The sequence below is a fragment of the Lithobates pipiens genome, unplaced genomic scaffold (genome assembly GCF_037356315.1).
Source record: "Lithobates pipiens isolate NorthernLeopardFrog02 unplaced genomic scaffold, aLitPip1_a1.2 Scaffold_13, whole genome shotgun sequence".
In the NCBI taxonomy this organism is placed as follows: domain Eukaryota; kingdom Metazoa; phylum Chordata; class Amphibia; order Anura; family Ranidae; genus Lithobates; species Lithobates pipiens.
In genome coordinates this window covers 348,043,288-348,063,366 of record NW_027507718.1, presented here as the reverse complement: position 1 = coordinate 348,063,366, position 20,079 = coordinate 348,043,288, and the positions used below count along the sequence as shown (strand labels likewise).

The following is a 20,079-nucleotide window of genomic DNA, read 5'->3' as shown; positions in this document are numbered from 1 at the left end:
CGACATGAAATACATACATATTCAAACCATTAAGCTTATTCAATTAGACTTCTCCTTGACCTCAGAGGGATAGAAAACCTAACAGACGCACTAAGCTTCTTTGCCAAAACAAAATGTAATGTTTTGTCTGTAGTTGGGCACCAGATATAGTTTAGGTATCCAAAATAAAACAAATATTATTCATTTTTGGTATAAAATGGATTATATAACAAATCTTTTTATACATTTAAGTAATAGGGGTAATACATTAGACTGGGTATATTAAACACAATGAACCCAAAACTAATATTTATGTTTTTCATGGCTGCTGGCAAGCCACAATGCATACTTTTCTCACATCTCTTAGGAACTCTTCTCAGAATCCTAAGTTCCACCCAGAGTACTGTTGTTAGCCATGTCTACCTACAGTACATTGAGCTACACAACCATTCAACCACAGGTGGCACTGCAAGACAGATGTCATTTTCAAAGCCCCTAGTGTGAACACTTCCTTAACGGAAACAAATGCAGTACATAAATGACTTGCTAGATAAAGGTCAAGTTTATTAAAGGCATAGAATATTAATAGACTTTTTTTTTTTTCAGTTTTAAATGACATGTTTATCCTTTCAAACTTCCTGAAACAGTTATCACAAGTTCACATGAGTATATATTTTACTTACTGAGCACTTTGCTTGCTGCTGATACAAGGTCATAGGTTTTAGAGTCATCATAAATTATCCTCACCAAAAATTGACCTTCTTCATCGAGCTGTGCTTCTCTTCTAGAAATGCCAATGCAATGTGTTAGAAATTGTTCATACAAAGCCTCACGTTAAATAGCTTAATTATTACATTACTGTTCCCTTGTGGTTCTGTATAAATCTGGTTAAGGTGGATTAACTCAAGCATGCATAACATCTCAGTTCATATATTTCTGCAAAAAGACTGTAAAAGGTATACCACTGTGATGCCTGAGATGAATATACGGATATGCTGGATATTTGTTGAGTTATTATGACTCATTGGGGTTGATTTACCAAGGGCCATTCTCTTTGCAAGGGAACTGGTAAACTCCCTTGCTTAGTGAATGTGGTAAGCATTCACTTTGCAAATAATACCCAATCACATGCAAGAAAAATTAATCAAATCATATTTTTTATTGTGCATGAATGACTGATGGAAGTTAGTACAGCTTCCCTACATTCACTGAGCTCAGGGAAATCGCCCTTTTAGTGTGTAAATTCCTTTGCAAAGCGAACAGCTCATTTGCCTTTAGTAAATCAATCTGTGTTACAATATACATTAAACTGATATTAAAGGTTAAATAAAAAAGAAAGAAAGAAAGAAAGAAAAAAATCAATGATTTTGCACAGAGAAGCCCTGATCCTCCTCTTCTTGGGTCCCTCACTGGCACTCGTGGCTCCTCCTCTTCTTTGAGTGCCCTCATATCAAGCCATTTGTTATGGTGGCACTCGTACATGCTCGCTCCCAAGCCTCGTTCTGTGTATCCATAAGACACACAGAATGGGGCTCTGCCCCGCCCCCTCCTCACTGGCTGTGATTGACAGCAGCTGGAGTCAATGGCTCCCACTGCTGTCTCTTAGCCAATGAGGAGGCAGAGACCCAGGAGAGCAGCCACTCTAGCCCACATGGCTGGATCACGATCAGGCTCACGTACGTAATAATAGGGGCTGCAGGAGGAGTTTCACACTGAAGGTTTTTTATCTTTATGCATAGAATGTATGAAGGTAAAATACCTTCAACCTTTACAACTTTTTTTTTTAGTTTTGGGTAGAGAGGGATGAGAACACCTGTCAGTTTTTATTGCTGTCTGTGCCCCTATTAGGAAGAATTACATTCTTTATTTGTCCTAATTACTGTTGTTCTCAAAAGTAAAAGAAAGACACACAAAATACCCGACAAAGGGTCAGATGTAGATGATAGTCACAACAAGTTCCAACAACAAAATACCCGACAAAGGGTCAGATGTAGATGATAGTCACAACAAGTCCCAACAAGTTGGGACTTGTTGTGACTATCATCTACATCTGACCCTTTGTCGGGTGTTTTGTGTGTCTCAACAATTTGGTAGCTGATATATTATGTGTTCTATTTCATGTTTAATTATTTTTTAGACGTGTATTAATTATTTATGTATTTGGTACACTAATAAACTTTTCATATTTTTACATATAATTTGGAAGAATATTATCTTTTCCTTCAATCCCGCCACCTTTTCTACCCACAAAATCCCTTGGGGCAATCCTTACCAGTTCTTTCAGACTATTTGGGATGTGGCAGAAATTTGTCAGGATTTTTTTCTTTGGTTGGTATTCTCTATTCTCTTATTTTTCTTCAAAAGTAAAAGAAAATCACAAATTTGAGGTGACATCAGAACATTAATAGAAGGTAGGAAGGCAAATACGCCGATAACTGAAACCGATACTTTCAGGCTTGGTTCTTTCAGCGGGATCCCCCCCATTGATAGCTGAAATGTAAAAAAAAAGTTGGCAATTATCGGTTGTTAAGGAGCGGGGCCGCCATGTACTTAACAACCGAAGACTAATTTAGCTGTCAGTGGGATTCCCCTGTTGACAGCTGAAGTGTTAACCTCCCTGGCGGTATGATTAGTTCTGATTTTAGGTGCTGAAAGCGGTACAATTATTTTGCATGGAAATTTGGTGTTTTATATTGTAGGCCTGCAATTCTTAGGAATAGCTCACGTAAATCTGTTCAAACCAGAGTCTAGCAGACATCCCGGGTATGATAACATTTATAATATAATAAATAATAATAAAAATGATTCAATAATGTAATCAAATCCAAAAACACTGAAATTTGCTCATTTGCAGAATTGTCGCTGTCATTAGAATTAGTGTTTGATGACGAATTTCCCCACAAATCGCTATCGCTCAATTCTGCAAGTGATTCTAATTTATTATCGCTGTTTTCTAGTTGGTCTAAAACCACTTTTGACATAAAGGGACACTTTTTGGTTGCTATGGGCAATCTCCAAATTCCAGGCAGAAAAAACAGTATTTATAATATAAAAGTGCATACAGGGCACTGAACAGACCACTAGGGACAAAGGGGGTGTGTAATTTTTTTATAAAGTACTGTAATCTGTAAGATTACAGTACTGTGTGTGTTTTGTGTGTTTTTACTTTTTTGAATTTGGCGCCGATCTCCGCTCCCATGCGCCGTAGCGTCGCAGGGAACGGAGCTCGGCGGCACTCGGGCACTGTGTGAATCGAGCGGAGGACAGCTCGATCACATAGCGTGGAGGACATCGCTGGATCCAGGGGACAAGGTAAGTAACTCTCCCTGTATCCAGCGATGCGATCCCGAGTCTGGCTCGGGATTACTGCCAGGGAGGTTAAAGAAATCCGGTAATTGGAGCTGGGGTTTTTTTTTGCATCTGTTTCTTAATCTATAGATCAAAGGGATGACCTTCCCTCTGCAGATGAAGTCAGTTTAAAGCAACCTGTCAAGTAAAAAAAGTTTTTTTTGTGCTTTTTTTTATCAAATGTTCCTCTATTTAACCCCTTATTAACCTTAATTCAATCTAATTAGCCTTAATTATCTCCTTATTCTCCTCCATTTAATTATTATTTTCCTGCTTTTTTATTTATTTCTTGTTGTTCACATCTATTTTCGAAACTATTAATAATTAAAACTTTTATTTTGTTTGCTTTGTTTGTTAATATTTTTACACCTTTAACATATATTTACACATTTCACATTGAAAAAAACACAAAAATAATGTATTTCATTTGTTAAAAACCTTTCAATTGCTGACATCTAAAGTGTAGACAAAACAGTTGCAGTAGGTATCAGTAATTGGTATCAGCGAGTACTAAAAAAAGTATTGGTACTCATACTCGTAAAAAAATGGTATCAGTGCATCCCTAATAGAAGGGAAACCTTCCAATGGGGGCACTAGTCTTGGTGAACCTGGTGGCACACTGGCCTTTCCTCACTTCGGAGGGATTTATTGCAACTTCCTGTTTTGGCTATGGAACAGGAGGGGAAATCTCCCAAATGGGATGCAGATGTCAAAAGAAAAAAAAAACTGATGGGGAATATAACCCTCCACCATTCTATCCAAAATGAAAAAAAAAAAAGTTTGCCTTTAGTTACATTTTAAGCACATTTAAGACCATACAACCTGTGTGACTACAAATGCTGTATTGATTATATTGATTATGGCTGAAAAGTGTAATACTGTCTTTGGGCCCAGAGGGCCATAGTTCTAAACAATCACATCTACTCTACATAACTTACCAACTACAACCATGAGCGGATAGCTAAATTGATTTTGCTGCAAAATTAGCTAATTTAGCTCCTTAGGTGAAGGTAAAAACTAGAGTAGTCTAGTTTATTTCATTCAGAATAATTTGTATTGTTTTTTTTATTTAACTTTTTTATTAATGAATTCGGTTTTAGTCTACTTTTGCCGTAAATTTAGTATTTTGCTTTTTTATTTATGCTTTCTATTTTTGCCTTCCAAATCGACTCACCGTTTTCATAAAATTTTACCAAACTCTCTTGATTTTCCCCACAATTTTGGGGTAATAAAAACTCACAATTCTGCTTATCCCTAATTTGTTACATATTTACTTTGTGTAGAGAGTAAACACTAGTTGCCTGAATGTTATGTTGACATTCTTGGTCAATACCTTGATGGTCACTGATGGGGAACAAGAATGCAGATAAGCATTTTTCCCTGGATTTCCTGACATATAAATCAGTAAGTACTAATCCAGAACAAACAGACATGTAGCATTTTTTAGAACAAGGATAGCAATGGAAGCCTCCCTTATTTTTCCTGACAGATTTACCTGAAGATGACTAAAGCAGAATAAACTACAGACATCTATTTGGCCTGAACAAGCTGTACAAGTCAGTTGCGTGAGGTATTAGAGGATTTATTGTGACATTTTGCTCTAGGTCCTTTTAGTTGTGTTGACCAGATTTTCCATCAGGCTTTATGGCTTCTTGTTATACCTCTGACCTTGAATAAGGGTTGCTGACCTAGAATTAATTTCTTACAGACCACTGCACAAAAATTTACAGACAACTGAAAATTTTCTAGGACACATCATTATAACAAGACCCGACTGCTCACAGCAGTAGTGTGGTGTAGTTATTGACAGTGCTGATTTGTAAGTAATATTTTATTAAGGGTAATATACTGATTATAGCATAGGAAATCCTTCTATGACAGAAACATTGCTGGCCAGGATAGTATAACACTATATGCAATGTGTCACATAAAGGCTAAAGCTGATTTCGTGATGTGTTCTCATTGCATTACACATGTATAAATGTCCAACAATGCAATTTTCGGTGTACTGGCCATCAGGTTTTTAAACTTTGTGACTTTTTCTTGGCTTTCACAAATTTTTTTTCCAAGCTTTTTTCTTGCAAGTGATCCCTTTCAGGACATTTCACTGGTGCTTCATTTTTTTAAATTGCTACAGAAAAAAGTATTTAAAGTGAATATGTGCATAACAAATTATTAACATATTCTGAACAAACAGTAAAAGTATTTGAAGGCTAGTTATACACCTTTTTTTTTGTGTTAATGCACACACTTTAAAGTGGTTGTAAACCCTCTTGTCGTACTTTTACCTATAGGTAAGCCTAGAATAAGGCTTACCTATAGATAGTGGAAATATCTCCTAAACGTGCACCGTTTAGGAGATATTTCACTTGTAGTGCGCCAATGTCATCATTGGTGCATGCGCTGTGAAGAAACAGACCACCCTGCCGTTTCTTCCCCAGTGTGTGCCGTGACGGCTCCCACCCATGTGGGAGAGTGACGTCATGTGGCTCCGGCCAGTCACAAAGCCGGAGGCCGCAGCCCCAGAAGGAAGAGGGGCAAAGATTGACGCGACCTGCACAGGGGACAGTGTGGGCTTCATTTGCAGGTAAGTGTCACATGATGGGCTAGTATGCGATGCATACTATGTAGAAAAAGATGTGCAGCGCTCAAAATTGTGTCCATGAAAATGGAAACATATTCTAATCCAAATAGTAGTAAAAATCACACAATAGTGCAAAAAATGTGAAAAGTGAACAAAACAAACATCAAATGGTGCTTATAGTGCTAATAAAACACAATAAATTAGAAAACCAAGTCCATGTGTTAACCACAAAAAAAAAGAAGAAAGAAAAGTTCTTGAGACTTTGCTTCCAAATATATTTGGCTGGCGTGATTGGTGTACCAATAGACTCTTTCCAAAGATGGAATAAACACGATAAGGTACTTTACCGACTTGGGTGGATGCACATACCGTACGGTAGTGAGTCAAATAGGGTTGACACTCTGAAAGGTATCACCTTCAGCACAGATTCAAAATAAAACAGAGCAGGTCCACCAACTAAGAAAGTCCAAGACATGGCCTTGTGTCAGTTTTCACTGATGCGATGCATACTAGCCCATTATGCTTTTAATCTGCAGGCTTTGCAGGGAGCAAAAGAGGAAGTACTGTAAATCCCATCATGGTTTTGCCATGCATTAACATGTGTTGCCATAAACTTCAACCAGCTATAGAAATCTAAATAACCTGGAAATTCAAAGCTATAGACAGGTACTTGAGGGTTTCTGATTTTTAATTCAGGTGTAAATTAAAGTATTTGTGCAAAAAACAAAAAAAAAATGCTTTACTAAATAGTCCCCCACAGAAAACTTGCATCAGGTTAATAAACCAAAAAACAAAGCATATGTTAAGTAATAAGGAACTTACACAATCAGGCATAATCTTTCTTTCTGATTTAAAGTATTACTAAACCCACAACAGTAAAATCAGTCTGTATATGCAGTAAAGCATGTTCGTTAAAATCACTGTGGAACCTAAGGGGGTTAATCCTCTGCATTGTGTAAAAGGCTGTTTGATCCTGTCTTCTCTGATCCTACCCTTCTTTTACTGTCCCCAGTCCATCTGCTGATAGAACAGTGCCCTAGGAGGCACTCTGCACATGCTCAGTTTCAATGGTGGCCAGTCTATAAGGGGGGCAGTGGCGCAGCCCCCCAAAGTTCCCAAAGTTAGTTTGCATAATCATAGAATGATTTATTTTTAAATAACTGAAAATATGACTAACATTTTTTTAACATCTTAAAGTTAAAATTTTTTAGTGATATTATAATTTATTTAAAAATCAATAATTTTATGTGTGTGCACTCAGTGCACTGTGCGGGGCACTGGACTAATGGGATTCTATTAGGCCTGTATTTTTTTTACATGTGATTAGAGTCTGTGGCTCTAATTGGCTTGTCTAAGGATGTCCTTGGGGCGCAGGGCACTGCGTCCTGAACCTGCCCACTTTTTTACAGATCAATATTCTCCATGGCGTCACTTACGGTTTCCTGCTCCTCGTCCTTGCCAATCAGGAAGCTGAAGATTTGGAACCCAGAAAGAAGACCGGTTTAACATAAAAGCTGCGGAGGGGAGCTGTGACCATGGTGAGTGGGGACCTGGAGGGGTTTGTTAGCGCCCCCGCACAAAAACATTTATAGCACCAGCCACCACTCCTCAGTTCACTAGAGAGTTTTTTTTTGGGAGGGTGCATGTGACCAGCACAGGGCCAATCAGAACTGTCCAGACAGAGGGTCAGGGGTCATGCAGCCTCGTAGGACGGTCAGAGGAGAATGAAAACTCCTCATACAAGCTTTTATCAGACACTGATAGAAGGCATAAGACTGCTATATACTGCTGATGAGAAAAGGTATTTAGTAGTTTATATTTACTAAAATAATTGCATTTCCATGTTCTGTGTACTGTGGAAGACCATTTATATAGCGAATGTGGGCTCCTGGGTTTAGTAACACTTTAACATTTAATTTTTCTATTTTATTTATGTGGTATGTGCATGTGTGTGTGGGCAAGCGGCCCGGGGGGTATTGTTAAAATGAGGCAATTTATGAATATCCTGGTCTATTGCACTGATATTATAGATTATTTACGGTTCAAGGGTTCAGAGTGGAGATGTCATTCATTAGAGCCAAAAAGCACATTTCCAGACCTCTACATTTAAAGTGATTGTAAAAGATCACCTTGTAAAACAACCCATTCAGTTTAAAGTAGAAAAAAAGGCAAACATGTTTTGTATAGATATAAAATCATCATAAATACCTTTAATCCCTTTTAAGTTATCCCATTCCCTCTGTTCTCAGCTGCATAAGAGCTGCAGGGAGGAGAAACAGCATCACACTGAGCTTCCCAGTGAAAGGCTGTGCAGCGGGGGAGTGTCCGGACAAGTCTGATCATTGCACAGCTAGAGAACTATCCACGCTGTGCTCTCCTGCTTAGTGCAGTCAGTTTTTAAAATAAAAATAAAAGGACTAGCAGGAACACCAGGGATTTCAAATAAAGAAAGCAACACAAAGAGAACAGGATACTTGCTCATACAACTACATGGTACAGCAGGCACATATCAGGAATATGAAGTGTTGGGGAAACAAACGCTTTAAGCAAACTGTCATGTTACCCTGAAAAATCATGTAGAATTGACAATCTGTGATAAACCAATACAGAAGTAGTGGATTGGGAGAAACACAGATTGAAAGACCAGTGAAAAAAAATCAGTGGGGAAAAAATCAAATTCACCCCTTTATAAATTGATTCCACGCCATCAAACAGATTTTGAGATCTGTATCAGATTTACTTGGTTTGAAAATACATGTACTTTTTTTTTAAAGTGGTTCTTCACCCTAAAAGGGAAGTTCCGCTAATCTGATCCCTCCCCCCCTCCGGTGCCACAATCGGCACCTTTCAGGGGGGAGGGGGGTGCAGTTACCTGGATAATCCAGGTATCTGCACCCACTTCCGGGCAGACCGCCGCAGACCCCCGCAGAAGCCGCCCCCCCCTGTTGTGTTCTGGGAAACACACAGTTCCCAGGACACAGCGGGGGACCAGAAGAGACGCGCAGCGCGACTCGCGCATGTGCAGCAGGGAACCGGGCAGTGAAGCCGCGATGCTTCACTTCCCGATTCCCTGACAGAGGATGGCGACGGGGGTGACCGCCGCAGACCCCCGCAGAAGCCCACCCTGTTGTGTTCTGGGAAACACACAGTTCCCAGGACACAGCGGGGGACCAGAAGAGACGCGCAGCGCGACTCGCGCATGCGCAGTAGGGAACCGGGCAGTGAAGCCGCGATGCTTCACTTCCCGATTCCCTGACAGAGGATGGCGGCGGGGGCAGCAGCGAGACGAGCGTCATCTGCCGCCGACATCGCTGGACCCTGGGACAGGTAAGTGTGATTTTATTAAAAGTCAGCAGCTGCAATATTAGTAGCTTCTGGCTTTTAATAATTTTTTTTTAGGTGCAGAACCACTTTAAGGACACCCTTGTTTCACCTAAAAAATGTGTATGTACCATCTGCAATTGTCCAGAAATTTGGCAACATAAAGCATATGTAACCTCGAAGGTTAGTGTTAACCCATATGAATAAATGAATGTAAGTTTTTTCTAGCAAATACGCTACAAAAATAAATCTTAAAATACAAAACACATCAATTGCCCAAAAAGTTGTTGACAGCTCAACATTTTTAGACACATCACAATAAAGCAACAAATTGGCAGACTGATGCATCATTTATTTTTTTTAAATATTAGGAGTGGAATTTAAGAAAATAGGGAAATAAAATGTTTTGAGTTCACTGCGCTTGTGCAAAGCAAATTTTCGAAACAATATATGGTTTAACACATTTGGAAGACAAACACTTTTTTGTGACATGATTCAGCTTCCATAAATCAAAGCAGACAACTTAGTTAATAATTTATAGAGTTTTGTGAATGTGATTTTTTTTTATCTGAATTTATACGGATTCTAGTGACAAAGAACTGCTATGTTTTAAAACATTGGTTATTTACATTTTTTCATTATATTGTCAGTTTTTCAAAGGGAATATTTCCTATAAAATTATTTATTACAATCCTTTTTTAATATAATGAGAGCAGCATATTCCCCTTCATACAGAATGGGACACCATTCATCAGTTTCAGTCCAATAATTCTATACCAAAAACTTCCACTTGTAATTTGAAGTCTGCTTTTACCAAAAGCATTAGCTTACATAGAAAAGCCGGCACAGCAAAGTTATATGTCTAATGTATATCCATTCTATATATAGGTGGATGCCTGCAGAAGAGACAATCACGTCGCAATGGACAAGTCACCATTATTGTCTTTGGTCTCTAAGCAGCTAAACCTTTCTCCACTAACCACTTCAGCTCCGGAAGCTTTTACCCCCTTCATGACAAGGTAATTTTTTGCTTTTTGACACTGTGCTACTTTAAAGTGGTTGTAAACCCCTTACAACCACTTTAACCTACAGGTAAGCCTAGATTAAGGCTTATCTGTAGGTGCAAGAAATATCTCCCAAACCTGTGCGTGCCGTTTCTAACGGCGATCATGCCGTTAACGGCGGCACCAGCGCGCATGCACGGGAGTGATATATATATATATATATATACAGTATCTCACAAAAGTGAGTATACCCCTCACATTTCTGTAAATATTTTAGTATATCTTGTGACAACACTGAAGAAATTACACTTTGCTACAATGTAAAGTAGCATTTGTACAGCTTGTATAACAGTGTAGATGTGCTCTCCCCTCAAAATAACTCAACGCACAGCTCTTAATGTCTAAACTGCTGGCAACAAAGTGAGTACACCCCTAAGTGAAAATGTCCAAACTGGGCCCAATTTACCATTTTCCCTCCTTGGTGTCATGTGACTCGTTAGAGTTACAAAGTCTCACATGTGAATAGGGGGCAGGTGTGTTAAGTTTGGTGTTATCGCTCTCACTCTCTCATACTGGTCACTAGAAGTTCAACATGACACCTCATGGCAAAGAACTCTATAGGGATCTGAAAAAAATAATTGTTGTTTTTCATTAAGGTGGCCTAGGCTATCAGAAGATTGCCAAGACCCTGAAACTGAGCTGCAGCACGGTGGCCAAGACCATACAGCGGTTTAACAAGACACGTTCCACTCAGAACAGCCCTCGCCATGGTCAACCAAAGAAGTTGAGTGCACATGCTCAGCGTCATATCCAGAGGTTGTCTCTGGGAAATAGTATGAGTGCTGCCAGCATTGCTGCAGAGGTTGAAGGGGTGGGGGGGTCAGTCTGTCAGTTCTCAGACCATACGTCACACACTGCATCAAATTGGTCTGCATAGCTGTCATCCCAGAAGGAAGCCTCTTCTAAAGATGATGCACAAGAAAGCCTGCAAACAGTTTGTTGAAGACATGCAATCTAGGGATGTGGATTACTGGAACCATGTCCTGTGGTCTGATGAGACCAAGAAAAACTTATTTGGTTCAGATGGTGTCAAGCGTGTGTTTGGCGGCAACCAGGTGAGGAGTACAAAGACAAGTGTGTCTTGCCTATAGTCAAGCATGGTGGTGGGAGTGTCATGGTCTGGGGCTGCATGAGTGCTGCCACCACTGGAGAGCTACAGTTCATTGAGGGAACCATGAATGGCAACATGTACTGTGACATACTGAAGCAGAGCATGAACTCCTCCTTTAGGACACTGGACCGCAGGGCAGTATTCCAACATGATAATAACCCTAAACACACCTCCAAGACGACCACTGCCTGAGGGTAAAGGTGATGGACTGGCCAAGCATGTCTGCAGACCTAAACTCTATTGAGCATCTGTGGGGCATCCTCAAATGGAAGGTGGAGGAGTGCAAGGTCTCTAACATCCACCGTGATGTCACCATGAAGGAGTGGAAGAGGACTCCAGTGGCAAACTGTGAAGCTCTGGTGAACTCCATGCCCAAGAGGGTTAAGGTAGTGCTGAAAAATAATGGTGACCACACAAAATATTGACACTTTGGGCCCAATTGGGACATTTTCACTTAGGGGTGTACTCACTTTTGTTAATAGCAGTTCAGACATTAATGGCTGTGTGTTAAGTTATTTTGAGGGGACAGCAAAATTACACTGGTATACAAGCTGTATACTCACTACATTGAAGCAAAGTATAATTTCTTCATTGTTGTCACATGGAAAAGATATAATAAAATATTTATAAAAATGTGAGCACTGATGCAACGCTGCTCCTATTCCAGGTTCAATGATGGCTAGTGTCCATTCTCCTATAAGCCCAGGGTAGGGAATGAAGCCTTGACATCTAGGGATCATGGCAGAATGCTGCAGAGAGCGACACTCTCTGTTGAGTTTAGGATTGGCCCACATTGTGGGAAAAAGAGGGCAGAGGACCTGTTATGTCATCAGAACACACCAAGGACACCTTGAACAAAGTACGTATATGTTTTTTTTTTCCTAATATGATGTCATAGTGCTCGAAGAAAAGAGGGAACCTGAGCCTGGAGCTGGGCTTTAAGCAATTAAAAACGGTCCATGCCTAAAACAAACCTTTACATATCACAATCCTTCAATAGGATGATCTGACCCCCCCAATTATCCATCCATTCTGCTGATTTAGTACATTATATCCAGGTTATCTCTCCTCAGGAACCTTTAGTGAAAATTAGAATGCCTGTTACCTATCATGGGGCTTCTCTACCCAAGCTGTATATTGCCTGTTGTAACTGTTCAGATTCTTCATTTCATTCCTTTATATCTACACTGACAGAATGAAAAAGAGGAAATCTTATAGGTTGGTTGGTTAGTTGGTAGGTTATGGCTAGGGATGGCCGAACGGTTCGCCCATCGGTCGTTTCGCGGCGAATTTCGGCTGTTCGCCATCCGCCCGATCTGCGGACTATTGCCGCCGTTCCCCCGGCGGACTTCCGTGTTTACTGTGTAAAAGAACTTTGACCTATGATGACACATCCATCATGGGGTACAGGACAGCCAATTGAGACATTACAGCACATGGATACTTGGACATTCCCCCTAACTTATAAATAGCCCCGATCCGGTGGCCATTTTACATTCTTTCTTCTGTCACTATAGGGAGAGGTTGCTGTGTGGAGCAGGGAGAGACTTCAGTGACTCAAATCGCTATCTATTAGGTCCACAAAAGTTCTTTTAAGGACTGGTATCATGGTATAGGTGTTAAGTGTAGTTCAGGATATAGGTTTGAGGCACTGCTATTCAAGTCATTGTTGCAGCAGCCTAATGCCGCGTACACACGGGCGGACTGTATGGCGTACTTAGTCCGTCGACACATTTCAGCGGACAGTCCGCTCGTGTGTGGGCTTCAGCTGACTTTTTCAGAGTGCAGTCTGGCGTACTAAGTATTTCGGATTTTTCGAAATTCTGTCCGTCGTACTTTGGTTTCAGCGGACAATCCGCTCGTCAGTAGGCTAGTTCGACGGACTAAGAATGGCACATGCCCAGAAAGGATTTACACGGCGGAAGGGTGCTTCGCTGTGTATTCGACTTCCTATTTCTAGTCCCATCGTACGTGCTGTACACGTCATCGCGCAAGCTTTCGACGGACTGTTTGTGCATCCGTGTGTGGTCAAGTCCGTTCAGTCGAAAGTATGACGGACTGTCCGTCGGATTGTATGACGGACTAAGTACGCCATACAGTCCGCCCGTGTGTACGCGGCATGAGTGTCTTTTATCAGTGTAGAGAAAGGGACAGGACGCTGTGTGCTACAGGGACAGTCAGTTTAATCATTAGCTGTTACTATTAGGTCCACAAAAGTGCTATTCAAGTTATTGTTCCAGCAGCCTCTGTTTTGTCAGTTTAAATAAGGACAGGCAGGAAGCTGTGTGTGAGGCAGTGAGGGACAGTCAGTTTAATCAGTAGCTGTTACTATTAGGTCCACAAAGGTTCTTTTCAGGACTGGTATGGTAATAGGCTTGTACACATATAATATTCTTTCTTCCAAATATAGAAAGAATATTATACTTGACTGCTGCCCTTCTGCTGCAGTAGTCCTCTATCAGTATAGGGACTGAGGTACAGTCTGCTAATCATTCACAACCTACTTGTTCCACAAAAGTCCTTATAAGGACTGGTAAGGTATAGGGTACTACAGTACATAGGGTTGAGTGAGGTACAGTCTGCTATTCCGTAAGGACTGGTATAGGTCCACAATACATAGGGTTGAGGTGCACTACTGCTGACTGCTGCCCTACTGCTGCAGTAGTCCTTTATCAGTATAGGAACTGAGGTACAGTCTGCTAATCATTCACAACCTACTTGTTCCACAAAAGTCCTTATAAGGACTGGTAAGGTCTAGGGTACTACAGTACATAGGGTTGAGTGAGGTACAGTCTGCTATTCCGTAAGGACTGGTATAGGTCCACAATACATAGGGTTGAGGTGCACTACTGCTGACTGCTGCCCTACTGCTGCAGTAGTCCTTTATCAGTATAGGGACTGAGGTACAGTCTGCTAATCATTCACAACCTACTTGTTCCACAAAAGTCCTTATAAGGACTGGTAAGGTATAGGCTACTACAGTACATAGGGTTGAGTGAGGTACAGTCTGCTATTCCGTAAGGACTGGTATAGGTCCACAATACATAGGGTTGAGGTGCACTACTGCTGACTGCTGCCCTACTGCTGCAGTAGTCCTTTATCAGTATAGGAACTGAGGTACAGTCTGCTAATCATTCACAACCTACTTGTTCCACAAAAGTCCTTATAAGGACTGGTAAGGTCTAGGGTACTACAGTACATAGGGTTGAGTGAGGTACAGTCTGCTATTCCGTAAGGACTGGTATAGGTCCACAATACATAGGGTTGAGGTGCACTACTGCTGACTGCTGCCCTACTGCTGCAGTAGTCCTTTATCAGTATAGGGACTGAGGTACAGTCTGCTAATCATTCACAACCTACTTGTTCCACAAAAGTCCTTATAAGGACTGGTAAGGTATAGGCTACTACAGTACATAGGGTTGAGTGAGGTACAGTCTGCTATTCCGTAAGGACTGGTATAGGTCCACAATACATAGGGTTGATGTGCACTACTGCTGACTGCTGCCCTACTGCTGCAGTAGTCCTTTATCAGTATAGAGACTGAGGTACAGTCTGCTAATCATTCACAACCTACTTGTTCCACAAAAGTCCTTATAAGGACTGGTAAGGTCTAGGGTACTACAGTACATAGGGTTGAGTGAGGTACAGTCTGCTATTTCTTAAGGACTGGTATAGGTCCACAATACATAGGGTTGAGGTGCACTACTGCTGACTGCTGCCCTACTGCTGCAGTAGTCCTTTATCAGTATAGGGACTGAGGTACAGTCTGATAATCGTTCACAACCTACTTGTTCCACAAAAGTCCTTATAAGGACTGGTAAGGTCTAGGGTACTACAGTACATAGGGTTGAGTGAGGTACAGTCTGCTATTCCTTAAGGACTGGTATAGGTCCACAATACATAGGGTTGAGGTGCACTACTGCTGACTGCTGCCCTACTGCTGCAGTAGTCCTTTATCAGTATAGGGACTGAGGTACAGTCTGCTAATCATTCACAAGCTACTTGTTCCACAAAGGTCCTTATAAGGACTGGTAAGGTATAGGGTACTACAGTACATAGGGTTGAGTGAAATACAGTCTGCTATTCCTTAAGGACTGGTATAGGTCCACAATACATAGGGTTGAGGTGCACTACTGTTGACTGCTGCCCTACTGCTGCAGTAGTCCTTTATCAGTATAGGGACTGAGAGTTTTGTCACAGGGTCATTTAAAAAATGACAGGCAGAGGAAGAGGCAGGAACTTCCACAGGGGTGGTAGGGGTAGGGCAGGAGCAACAGGCTTGAGCCAAAGTGGGAAGTTGCAGAAGGTGCGTTCAATTACTTTAAAGGACGCACCAGACTTGGTTGAGTGGCTCACTCAGCCTTACTCTTCTGCACCCTCCTCATCCTCTCAATCTGCACCCTCTTCTTCACTCTCTGCTATGTGCACCCCCAAAGACACTAACACCAACAACACCACCACCACCACCACATACCTTCCGCTTGAGTCACAGGAATTATTTTCCGATCCATATCAAGACATTTCTGATGCGCAGCCACTCTTGGTATTGGACCAGGAAGAGGAGGTAGCAACAACCGCCACTCAGCAGTCTGACGACAGTACCCAGATCAGCCCAAGGAGGAGGTTGGTCCCCGGTGTTGCTGCCTACTCCGAGATCTCTACTTATAGCGGTGGGGAAGGTGACGTCGATGATGACATGTCTAGTGATGTCACGTGGGTGCCCACAAGAGAGGAAGAGGAGGGGAGTTTAGAGCGAGATATGGACCAGCAGATATGGAGGAGAAGCAGGAATAACTTACATTGCACAGGAGGGACAAAGCAGACTGGAAACGTATCAGGAGCGAGTCATCGACCATGTACGGTCACATCTGGCGCTCCCAGGACACCGGCACATGGCTCCGCAGTGTGGGCTTTTTTTAACGTGTCCGCTGCTGACAATAGCGTTGCCATCTGCAATCTTTGCAGTCAACGCATTAGTCGCGGTAAGCCCAACACTCACCTAGGGACGACCGCCTTAAGAAGGCACATGAGCAGCCATCACCAAGCCCAGTGGGAGCAACGGAACACACAAAGCCACACTCCAGGCTCTCACCGTCCAGCCTCGTCTTCTACTTCTCCTTCTCCTCTCTCCTCACAATTGTCCTCCACTCCACCTTCCATCACGCCAAGCTCACGTTTTTCTGCAAAAAGGCAGGCTTCCGTGGGCCTAATGTTCGAGCGTAAAAAAATGATGACGCCGGATAACCCTCTTGCCCAACGGTTGACGGGTGGCTTGTCAGAACTGATAGCCCGCCAACTACTGCCATATAAACTGGTGGACTCGGAGGCCTTTCGAAAATTTGTGGCCATTGGAACACCACAATGGAAGGTCCCAGGAAGGAAGTATTTCTCAGAGAAGGGCATCCCAGAGCTATATGGCCATGTTCAGCGGCAAGTGAATGTATCTCTGGCACACAGTGTCGGTGCCAAGATACATCTGACTACAGACACGTGGTCTAGCAAACACGGGCAGGGAAGGTATATCACTTTTACTGCCCACTGGGTGAACCTTCTGACAAGCATGTAACCCGTGGCACCCATGTAGATTTGGTTTTACCGCCACGGATTGCATGCAGGTCTGGCTCTTCTTCTCCTCCTCCTCCTACTCCATCCTCCTCCCTCTCCTCCTCGGCTGACTCCTCCTTTTCCGCTGCTAGCGTCTCTTCCGCTGCGCCGCCCAAGCTCCCCAGAACCTATTCGACATGCCAGGTGAGACGTTGCCATGCCGTGCTGCGTCTGTTGTGCCTGGAAGCCAAGAGCCACACTGGCCCGGCACTCCTTTCAGCTTTGCGTTCACAGGCAGATCAGTGGCTAACACCGCTCAATTTGACAGTTGGTAAAGTGGTGTGTGACAACGGTGCCAATCTGCTTAGCGCATTGAAACAGGGCAAAATTACGCACGTGCCCTGCATGGCACACGTCTTAAACTTGGTCGTGCAGCGATTCCTTGTCAAATACCCTGGGGTCCAGGACATCTTGCGGCAGGCAAGGAAAATCTCGGCCCATTTCAGAAGATCTTACACGGCCATGGCTCGCCTTGCTGGCATTCAGCGGCGACACAATCTGCCGGTCAGACGTCTTATTTGCGATTGCCCGATGGAACTCAACCTTCTATATGCTTGATAGGCTGCTCCAGCAGAAACGTGCAGTTAACGTCTACCTGTATGAACTCTGCGGCAGAACAGGTTCTGGGGAGCTGGGTTTTTTTTCACCGCGCCAGTGGCTGCTCATGCGCGATGCATGCAGACTTCTGCGCCCATTTTAAGGAGATCACCAAACTGGTCAGTCGCAGCCATGGCGCCATCAGTGACATGGTACCTTATGCCTTCTTTATGGAGTGTGCATTGCGTCGTGTCATTGATCAAGCTGTGGAGGAGCAGGAGCGGGAAGATGAGGAAGTCGCAATGCTGGATGAATTCCCAGGGGGGCTACTCTATCTGAGACAAGTGAACAACAGGAGTCTGAAGAGGAGTCAGAGGAGGATGGTGCCGGGTCGGATGAGGAGGAGCAAGAAGAACATACTTTAAACCTTTCTGGGATCCCTGTTGTTGTGCGTGGATGGGCAGAGGAGAATGAAGAGGACGACATTATCCTGGATGATGAGCAGGAGCCAGGCCACCACACCGCTTCCAGTTTAATGCAAATGGGGGCCTTTATGCTCCAGTGTTTTAATAGGGACCCTCGTATAAAAAGCATATGGGTCAAGGACCAGTACTGGGTGGCAACGTACTTAGACCCCCAGTACAAACACAAAATAGCGGAAATGTTACCGCCGTCACAGAGGGCTGTCAGAATGGAGCACTTCCAGGCCTTGCTTCGAGAAATGCTGCATTCTGCTTTTGCGTGCGCTGGCAGAGGAGCAATTCCCACTCCCAGAGAAGGAGTTGTGGGTACCAATCCAACAGCGCCTGCAAGAAGAGGCCGGTTTGAAGATGTGTTGGTGACTTCGGACATGAGGTCATTCTTTCAGCCGACCCATCGACAGGTGTCATCCGGATCAAGCATCAGGGAACGCCTAGACCGTCAGGTGTCCGACTACATCGGGTTAACGGCCGATGTGGACGCTCTGAGGAGTGATGAACCCCTGGACTACTGGGTGGGCAGGCTTCACCTCTGGCCAGAGCTTGCCCAATTTGTAATCAAACTGTTGGCTTGCCCCTCATCCAGTGTCCTGTCTGAAAGGACGTTCAGCGCAGCAGGGGGGATCGTGACCGATAAGCGTACTCGCCTAGCTCACGACAGTGTTAACTACCTCACATTTCTAAAAATGAATGAGGCATGGATCTCGGAGGAATTCAACACATGTGACCAGTAGACCATATATATGTCTATAAACAATTTTTTTAATCGAGCACACAGACCTTCTTTCTTCATTTGGCTCACTTCCTTGTCCAAAAAAAGCACACCGTACTATAAGCCCGTACCCTCCTGTTTGAAGAGGTTGAGCGGTGTCATATTTCTACTGGGGCTGCTTATTATGAGGGGCTCCCACCATCCCTGTGCTGTGCTGACTTCCTCCTGGGGCTGTACCTCTGCTGTGCATATTATGAGGGGCTCCCACCATCCCTGTGCTATGCTCATTATGAGGGGCTCCCACCATCCCTGTGCTATGCTCATTATGAGGGGCTCCCACCATCCCTGTGCTATGCTGACTTCCTCCTGGGGCTGCTTACAGTGCAGGTGTCAGTGCTGTATATCACGGTGCTGGTGTCAGTGCTGTATATCACGGTGCTGGTGTGAGTGCTTTATGTCACGCTGCTGATGTCAGTGCTCTCTATCACGGTGCTGGTGTCAGTGCTGTATATCACGGCGCTGGTGTTAGTGCTTTATGTCACGCTGCTGATGTCAGTGCTCTCTATCACGGTGCTGGTGTCAGATCACTCTATCACGGTGCAGGTGTCATTGCTGTATGTCACGCTGTTGATGTCAGTACTCTGTATCACGGTGCTGCTGTCAGTGCTGTATATCACGGTGCTGGTGTTAGTGCTTTATGTCACGCTGCTGATGTCAGTGCTCTCTATCACGGTGCTGTTGTCAGATCACTCTATCACGATGCAGGTGTCATTGCTGTATGTCACGCTGCTGATGTCAGTGCTCTCTATCACGGTGCTGCTGTCAGTGCTGTATATCACGGTGCTGCTGTCAGTGCTGTATATCACGGTGCTGGTGTTAGTGCTTTATGTCACGCTGCTGATGTCAGTGCTCTCTATCACGGTGCTGTTGTCAGTGCTGTATATCACGGTGCTGGTGTCAGTGCTTTATGTCACAGTGTCAGTGCTGTATGTCAGTTCTCTCTATCACGGTGCTGTATGTCAGTGCTCTCTATCACGGTGCTGGTGTCAGATCACTCTATCACGGTGCAGGTGTCATTGCTGTATGTCACGCTGCTGATGTCAGTGCTCTCTATCACGGTGCTGGTGTCAGATCACTCTATCACGGTGCAGGTGTCATTGCTGTATGTCACGCTGCTGGTGATCATCTCCTGCACCCTCTTCTTTGCCTACCCTGACCTTCCCTCTCCTCCATTGCCTTCATGCGCTCCACAGTCCTGAATTGTCACAACAATTTCACATATAAAAAAAGAATGCTTGTAGTTGTCGATCCCAGATTCACCTCATACATGTGTTATGTCA

The 20,079-nt window shown here is 43.3% G+C and overlaps 1 protein-coding gene across 5 annotated transcripts in view; it reads right to left on the bottom strand.

Annotated features, from left to right (window-relative positions):
• GUCY1B1 (guanylate cyclase 1 soluble subunit beta 1) overlaps positions 1-20,079 on the bottom strand; it is a 101,371-nt gene that overhangs the window by 67,007 nt on the left and 14,285 nt on the right. For all 5 annotated transcript variants that reach the window (XM_077477093.1, XM_077477097.1, XM_077477094.1 and 2 more), the window contains one exon: positions 663-763. In XM_077477093.1, coding sequence (XP_077333219.1) covers positions 663-763 — 101 coding nt within the window. Of the gene's footprint in view, positions 1-662; positions 764-20,079 lie in introns of those variants that run through there.